At 49.7% G+C, this 8,896-nt stretch overlaps 1 protein-coding gene across 8 annotated transcripts in view; it reads left to right on the forward strand.

The window, feature by feature from the left end:
- The window catches only part of SYK (spleen associated tyrosine kinase), a 114,879-nt gene that overhangs the window by 7,746 nt on the left and 98,237 nt on the right, over nt 1–8,896 (forward strand). For 2 of the 8 annotated variants that reach the window (XM_027766116.1, XM_027766117.1), the window contains exon 1: nt 5,937–6,104. The exons of 2 other annotated variants lie outside the window; for them this stretch is intronic. In XM_027766116.1, coding sequence (XP_027621917.1) covers nt 5,952–6,104 — 153 coding nt within the window. In that variant the 5' untranslated portion in view covers nt 5,937–5,951. 4 more of the 8 variants (XM_014581903.2, XM_027766118.1, XM_027766119.1 and 1 more) reach the window with 3 other exon arrangements.

Raw genomic sequence — 8,896 nt, forward strand, 5'->3', positions numbered from 1 at the left:
GGTTCAGAGTGTTGTGAAGAGTACGAGCTGGTCTGCATCGTCCCTGCTCTCATCGAAAGTTAGTCCTGTGGAGCGGAGAACTCCTGGAAGACATGGAAAGGACTCCAGTGTCTGATTTCTTAGTTTTTACTAAGAGCAAATTCTTTCTTTTACACAAGCGTCTTAATTAAATGGAATCAAAGCCATTTATTTTACCCCGCCCATGAAAATCTAGATAAAACATGGATATATTTATGCTTGAACTAAAAGGTTAAAATACTTGTAACGTTGGGACCAGCAGTTAGCATAATGGCTATGTCGCTGGACTCCCACGTAGTCGACCGCGGTTCGAGTCCCGGACCCGATGGCTTAAACTCACGCCGTGTGCATGCGTGCCCAAGATCCCGAGAGGAGAATGGGGGTGAAGGGATTGTGGCGTGGCCATCCCCTCTGGGGGGTGATTTCCTGCTTTCTGCCTCTCTGTCTCTGTCTGGCAAGTGCACGCGCCCTATAGGAAAATCCTCTCCAAAAAAAGAAAAAAAATACTTGTAAAGTCTAAAAGAGAATTCTTGTCAGTTGAAATTATTTTTATCAAATATTTTGACCTGACTAAATCATCCTTTAGCTTTAATACATTTAAAGGAATTTTGCAGTAAGACAGAAATTGATTTGTATTGTCTCCTGGATGGGAAGTGCTTAGATATGTAAGATGTTATAAATATAGTCTTAATAAATGTTAATTCAATGTTTTTTGATGTCTTCAGCTAGGATAAAATGGGATATATGCTTTAAGTCTTTACTGACTCAGAGATGTGATGCGAAGAAAGATAATTTTATTGTTAGATTGGCATTTCTAGAAAAATTCACTTTGGTCTTCTTGAGGCCCCTGTTTAGTAGAAATACAGAGCAAATGTATCTGGTTTCAAAACCAAAGACTGAATAGAACTTTACTTACACAGCATATTGTATGTCAAGAGCCTATCGAAGTTGTGTTTTGGGAGGCAGCATTTTTCAGAATGTAGAATTTTTGATTTAGGCTTGAAGTTTCAGAACATGGACCATTTCTCAAAATGTGCAAGGGCAGGCATACAGAGCGACACTGCCGACTTCAAGCACCCACGTAGCCAGAGCGTCCTGTGCTCCATGGGGTGCTTTCTGCACCTCCACGTTGAACAGTACCTGTCCTTTCACTAGCGGGGTTAATAACGACCTCGAGGGGTGTGTGCCAGGTGTTGGCACTGGGTGAGATCCCGTAATACACACACACACACACCCCTTGCTTTTCAGACTGTCTCATATCTGCATTGGCTTCCTTTGAACTACCATTTAGTTTTGCAACAAAGGGCATTTCTGTTGCCCAATACCTCACACTTCCCAGCAACGAGATAGGCAGTTTACCCCTTTTGTGAGAGCTTGAAATAGCAAGATTTCACTGAATTTTCCATCATATGGATCACAGTATAGATCCTTCAAGTAAGAGCGGAATGGTTCAGCCTTTAGCGATGTAATTGTGACCTGGGGAGTTTCTGTGATTCCAGGGTGAGCCGCTATTACTCAGAGGGGTTGCACCTTTAGGGCTACGGTGTTTCCCTAAAGGAGGTCTTATTCTCTGCTACAGTGGCAGCTGGCTTTCTGTCCGTCTGTGCCTCAGGAGTGGCAGGGCAGCTTTACAGTCCTAGCTCATTTTTGCCTCTCTCAACTTTCACTATAGATACCTTTTTTCACCCTTTAACTCTCAGCTTCTACCTTTATTTTGCAAATTATTTATGTTTTCTTCCAATACTGAATTGGAGTGACAGAAAATTGGAATGTAGGCCTTCGGGGAAGATTTTATTTCAAATGTCTGCATGCACAAAGGCAGTCACTAGTGATTGTAGTCAGTCTTGACTTAATCGTGTCTAGGCACCTTACTCTCCTCTTTTGGATTTGAACAGTTCGGATTTCAGCACCAAGAAAAAGAGGTTTTTCTACTGAGAGGTGGGGAGAAGGCTTAAAAGTATTGACTAGCCTGACTGGATTTTAGGAATATTAGGTCGTTTTGATACTATGTTATCAGGGAAAGTTCCTATTTGCTTAAAGTTTTGTTTGTTTGTTTGTTTGTTTGTTTTGAGAGAGATTTTTACTATAGAGCATGTGTGCTGTCTGGAGAGACAGAGACAGACGGAAAGCAAGAAATCACCCCCTGGGAGTGATGGCCATGGCACAATCCCTTCTCCTCTATTCTCCTCTCGGGATTTTGGGCGCGAACACACATGTGCCTGGTGTGAGTATAAGCCACTGTCCAGGACTCAAATCGCAGTTGACTATGTGGGAGTCCTATGACATAACCATTTTGCCATCTGCTTGTCCCCTCTGTTAGCTTACAATTTTGACAAAATATTAATCTGTATCAGTTTGATTTGGTGATTAAAAATGTCTTTCTCTCCCTTGAAGAATCAATTATGGGGCAAGGCGGTGGTGCTGGGAAAGACTTCGGGTTCAGTTCCGGATCCTCCCCGAGCACTTGTGCATGGCCCCATGACCTGGGCCAGCTGCTACTGGCAGTTGGATCGAGACGTGGGGACCCTGTTGGTGCCTGTCTGTTCAGTTCCCCCCCCTAATTCTCTCTCACATGGAGGAGATGAACAAACAAACAAACAAAACACTGAAGAATCAATTATGTAAGATTCGCCCTGCATATCTTGAAAGACAATCAAATTTAGCCAAGGCCAAAATACCCAAAGAAAGAATACTTTCTAGCTTATGTTACAATATATTTAACAAACCCAGAATGATTCTCTCTGGACTTACTTAATTTCTCAGCTGCCACCTGTGTATTTCTGCAGGCTGGCCAGTGGCAGAAGGCTGTGGAGAAGGGAGGACAGTTAAGAAAGCTGGTGCTGGGAACCAGCAGTTAGCGTAATGGCTATGGTGCTGGACTCCCACGTAGTCGACCGCAGTTCGTGTCCCGGACCCGGTGGCTTAAAACTCACGCCGGGCGCGTGTGCGTGCATGCCCAAGATCCCGAGAGGAGAATGGAGGAGAAGGGATTGCGGCGTGACCATCCCCCCTGGGGGGTGATTTCTCGCTTTCTGTCTCTATGTCTCTCTCTGTCTGTCTGGCGAGCGCACGTGCCCTACAGTGAAAATCTCTCCAAAAAAAAAACAAAAGAAAGCTGGTGCTGACTGAGCGTTTATGAGGGTATGCAGCTAAGCAGCTTTCGGGAGCGTCTGCAGCAGGCAAGGGGCCCGAGATCTCGCCCAGCTCTGTGCGGGGGAAGCCATTCCCAGCGGCTCCAGCGTGGAGCAGGGAACACGGTGGAGCCTGCTGGGGGGATTCATGGCCTGCCGAGGGGAATCATGCAGGCAGCAGTGGGGCGACAGGGAAGGTGGGCTGGTGTCTGGGAGAAGGGGGGCTGGGTCCAGGGCAGAGATTCAGGGATCCACGGTCCCAATGTGCCTCTGTGCGCTCTGCCTGGCTGTGAGAAGCATTCGGACGTGCAGCCTGCAGCCTCTCTCCCCACTCCATCCGTGCCCTTAACGGCAGCTTTTCATCCCGTCTTGGCCAGTCTGACAGTTACTACCTTACTCCGTGCCTGTTGAGTTGCTATGGAAATGTCTTGGTGTGGCCCCAGGTAATTTTTTTTTTCATTTAATTTTAATTTGTAACCAGTTCCTCCCTTCGTTCTCCATGCTGTTTTTTTTTTTTGTTTTTTGTTTTTCTTTTTGGAAAGGTTTTTGCTATAGGGCACGCACGCTCCCCAGAAAGATAGAGACAGACAGAAAGAGAGAAATCACCCCCCAGGGAGGATAGCCACGCCTCAATCCCTTCTCCTCCATTGTCCTCTCAGGATCTTGGGCACGCACGCACACGCACCCGGTGTGAGTTTAAGCCACCAGGTCCAGGACTCAAACCATGGTCGACTACGAGGGAGTCCAGCTACATAGCCATTACGCCAACTGCTGGTCCCCTCCATGCCCTTTCATACTGTGCCCCAAAAGCAAGGTTTTCATTATTTGTTTTCGGTCATCCTGACTTCCCCGGTGACCCGACAGTCTCCTCTGGAGCTCTTGTCCTCGTTTCCTAGTGACAGGCAGGCTTGCCCCCTTGCTCTGTGTCCCTGCAGGCAGGCCGTGCTGTCTCCCTGCTCTGAGCACTAGGACTTGGCAGTCCCCAGCCACCGTGCGTTTCCACCCCTCCTCGCACCACCACAGGACAATAGTTCTGTAATTTGGGGTGAAGTTATTTGATGTTTACTTCATTATGATTTTGTAAATATGAGGGGCTTTTTAGGACCAGCAGATGGCATAATGGTTACATCCCCCGACTCCCACATAGTCGACTGTGATTTGAGTCCTGGACCTGGGACTTAAAACTCACTCCAGGCGCATGTATGTGCGTGCCCCAAATCCTGAGAGGACAATGGAGGAGAAGGCATTGTGGCATGGTCATCTCCCCGGGGGTGTGATGGTGTGATTTCTCATTTTCTGTCTCTCTTGTCTCTCTGGCAAACACTGGTGCCCTATTGCATAAATCTCTCTAAAAAAAATTTTTTTTTTCAAAAAGTTCATTGAAAATGTATATTATGAAAAAACTAAGCATGAATTTCTCATTATTTTGTACCAAAACTCATACTTTAATTCCAGTTTTCTATAACTGTATTTTTGAAGTTTATTTATTTCTCCTATGAGCAAGAGAGAGAGAGGAGGCGCCCACCCCCACCCCACCCCACCCCGAGAGCCCGGACCCATGGCCTCCCCAGCCTCAGCCGGCTGGGATCGTGGGCAAGCTGGTGCCGTGTGCTCTGGGAGGTCTCCGGATGTGAACCCTCAACCTTCCCACGTGGCTCAGCCTCGCAGAACCTTGCATTTTCTCAGTGCACCACCATCCGGCCTTCCACATGGCATGATGTCCCCCAGTGGTTCTCTGTGAGAGCGAGCGGCTCATACAGCGGCATCCCTGACTTGCTTCTGTGTTTTCTATGTGCCTGAGCCTGTCCTCAGCTTCCCGCAGCCCTAACACAAAGTTCAAACCCCTCAACCCCGTCTCCCAGCTAGTCAAATATGTAAGTCGCCTCTCAGTTCCCTTTTTTTCAGAAACCCTCAGTCCTTGCTCCGGTCTGGCCGTTGCTCTTCAGATTACTACACGAGCATTCAAAACTGAAGAGTGTGGGGGTCTCCTTTTACCTCCTGAGGTGTCAGTGTACCTCCTACCAGCAGTCACCGCCCTGTTGTCTATTTTAAACCCGTTGTCACAATCGTCAAAAAAAACTTTTACCCCGAACATTTTATTTCTACGGTTATTTATCTGTTTGTTTATGGTAGCGTAGACCTTTCGTGATTTCTTCCTTCAGGATCTGTTTTGAGTCATGCTTACTGAAATACTGCTTTAACTCTAATTTGTGTTCATGTCACCGTTGTCTTTGACCCGACCACGTGGCATTATCCAAGTGAAGGGAATTCGCAGTAATCCGGGAGTGGGGGGCTGTGTGGGGCTTCCGTCCAGCCCCGGCCTTTCTCTGTACTCCGTGTAGTTGCGTGGTTCCTGGAGTGGGTGCCGTGTGGTATGGAGGGTGTTTCCAGGGAAGGTCAGCATGAGGAGCACTAGGCTGAGGTCCCACAAGCAGGGTGACAATGCAGGCCTCGTCGGAGCCCTTGTGAGACACGTGCTCAAAGCTCCTGTGGCAGGGCCGTCTCCTGGCTGTGGGGCAGCGCTCCTGTTCTGAGAGCTTCTGCGGGATCCGAGCTCCCACTCCCCTACGCGAAACACTGGTCCCTTCCTGCTCATCACAGGATGCCTATTCTGCGTTGAGTTGAGGCAGAATGTGTGGTTGTTTTTCATCTTAAATGCTGAGAATATTTTAATGATTTGATTGCTATAAAGCCTCTAAGTCACGTTTATTGGTTATTTTTGTAGATTAAGAGTAGAGGCCCAAGGCCCCAGTTTTAAGGAACTCTTGACACGCTGGAGTGATCACACAGGGCTTCGATGTGATGCCTGGCAGAGGCCACACCCACGGGGCCTGTCCGCAGTGTGTGGTTACAACCGACACCGCTGTCGCAACCTCTTCCAGGCAAGGAGGTTCAGGGAAGCGGCCCTGCAGATCAGACGGGGCGAACGTCACGCTAGTTTCCTTGGCCTCAACGGTGAGGGCACTTTCTATCCTGTCTGCCTCGGAGAAGCTTTCGGTTGTGCCACTGCTGCAGGACGAAGCCCTGGTAAAGAGTCAGACCCGGAGCAGCGGCCCTCGAGAGCCCCACCGCAGCCCACCGTGGGAAGGACTGCGGGGCGCTGCCGCTCTTGCACCATGCCTCGGTCTGTGTGCACATGTGTGCCTGTCTTCAGGAGACAGCGTGCTGGTGTGTGTATGTGTGTGCTTGGTCTTAACATGTCTATCACTCTGCAGCTTAATTTTTGTATTAAGCCTGTGTGGGAGTTGGGAGAGCCCTCCACAGCCGGCATCCCCGCGTCATTGCATGTTATCCAGAGTGGGAGATAGGATAGTTCATTAATAGGTGCTTAGATTTTCAACATGGTTTTAGGTGAATGGTAGAGCGGTGTGCACACATGTGTGTGTCAGAGAGAAAGATGAGCACCCTCCTTGCGGTCTGACCAGCCTGTCTGACCTCGGGCCCTCACGTGTGTGTCTGCGTGCTTTCAGGCTGGAGAGCCCAAATGTGGTCCCCAGGCAGGGCCTGGATTCTCCTGAGCAGCATATCACCTGGCCAGCCCTTTCTCTCTCCTTTTTAATGTTTATTTATGTAAATTTTATTTTTCTTTAGTATGATAGAATGTGTGTACACATGCATATGTGACAAAGAAAAGAGCACCCTCCACAGGGTCTGGTCACACTGCAGTCCCCTCCCTGCTGGCTTCCTGTGTGCCCTGTGAGTTTCAGCTGACCGGGCTGGAGATTCAAACCAGGGTCACAATGTGGTTCCAGCTTCTCTTGATCAGTGCTTTCTGCTGTGCACGAGGGCCTGCACTTAAGAGGAAGGCAGAGAGAGAAAGAGAGAGAGAGAAACAGAGAGAGAGACCCTCAACAGGTCTTCATGCCGTGATTCACGCCCAACCTCAGCCAGCATGGATCATGGGCGTATGTGCCCTGCATGTGCTCGGAGGCCTTGGGATGCGATCCCAGGACCTTCCCATGTGGCCTCCGTGTTATGGAGCATTGTGCTACGACTGCACCACCACTGGAGGGGCCCCAGCGTTGGTTTCCCCCAGTTTTTGGCACTTTTCATTCTTTCTCCTTTGCCATTTTTGCTGTTCCGTGGAGCCATCAGGTTAATCGCTACCTCGGGAAAACTCTCCAGCTGTGTTCATCCTGCTGGTATTCATCTCGTGAGTTTTTAAGTTTTAGCAAGCAGGTGGTTAATTTCCAAGGAATATGGTTAATTTGGGGGGTGGTTAAAATGCACGCACTTTGTGGTCTACATTACTGGACAGCCTTTCCCTCTGTCCCTCGGCATCACTTCATACATTTGCTTATTTGAGGCCTCTCCCTCATGGGGTCAGCTTTCCTGATGTGCTTGGTGTGTCCAGGTTGTGTGTTGGTTTTTTCTTCCTCCCTCCCTCCCACCCTCTCTTTGTTCCTTTCTTTCTTTTTTTGAGGGGCCCTGGGTGTTAGACTTTTATGTCTCGCAGCCTGTCCCTGTGGGGTAAGGGGAAGGTGGAGCACAGGCGTGCAGGGGCAGCATGAGCCAGTGACCACCATGTGGGGTGCAGGGGCTCCCTGTGCTCGGGGGAGGTGGCTGTGCCCTGCCTGCCCAAGTTAAGCCGAACAACCTCTTCTGGAAAGGGACTCTGTCGCTCCCCTGGCAACAGAGCAGGTGGAGAGGCCCAGGCTGCCTGACTGCCCTAGGTCTCTGCCACTTCCAAGTGCCCCCACCTTGGGGCTCCTGCCCCTTGGGCCCATATCCTGCCGCTGTGGTTTCCCTCCTCGCTGTGAGCCTGACTTGCTTTGTGTCTGTTAAGGACAGCCATGGTTCCCAGCCTGCCAACCGTCCTCCGCCAGAGCACCCGGCATAGTTAATAGTTACAGTTACGGATCTCTTTTCTGCAGTATGGTTGGAAATGTTTCTTTTCCTTCTTTGCATTTGTAGCAACTGCATAGGCCTGGGGCGGAAGTCCACCACTTCCTTATTTCAGCACGGCAGGCCAGCTGATAGTCATAGCTGTGCGAGGGAACTGCTGTGAGCAGGGAGGGCAAAGCCTGGGGGGGCAGGGGTCATCAACTGTTCTACAGTCACCACTGGCCTCCCCGGTCCTCACTGTCACCCTCAGAGCTCAGCGGGCAACCCTTGGTCTCCCACAGGAAGTGTGTCAGAGATGTGCGTCCATCGGAAGTCCTTATTACTGATGAGGAGATGGGAGGCCAGAATCTTACCTGTCTTAGAAGTGTGCCTAAAGATGTATGGGATGGGCCCAGCAGATAGCGTTACGCTGCTGGACTCGCAGCTGACTGCAGTTCGAGTCCCAGACCCAGCAGCCTAAACCCATGTGCTTGCATGGCCAAAATCCAAGAGGAGAAGGGAGGAGAAGGGATTGCGGTATGGCCCGCCTCCCCTGGGATGATTTCTTGCTTTCTGTTTCTCTGTCTTTCAGGCAAGTGAATGTGCCCTTTTCAAAAATACCTCTACAAAAGGCAAAAACAAAACAAAACAAAAAGATGTCTAGGACGGTGAGGGGGAAGGGATCTTAGGGCCATGCAGTTTAATGGCTTGAAAATGCACACACCTACCAGAGAGAGGAAAGACAGCAGCCCAAGGAGGACGCACTCCCCGGTGGGCTGCAGCTGCACTGCAATCCTTCCTCCTCCACTTCTCCGTCCTGTTGGGATTTGGGCATGTATGCACATATGCCTGATGTGTTTTTCAACTCGGTAGGATCCCACTCCCTTCACCACTCGGCCATGGGACCAGCCAGAACCAGGCAG

The sequence above is a fragment of the Tupaia chinensis genome, unplaced genomic scaffold, assembly GCF_000334495.1.
Source record: "Tupaia chinensis unplaced genomic scaffold, TupChi_1.0 Scaffold141173_1, whole genome shotgun sequence".
Taxonomy (NCBI): domain Eukaryota; kingdom Metazoa; phylum Chordata; class Mammalia; order Scandentia; family Tupaiidae; genus Tupaia; species Tupaia belangeri.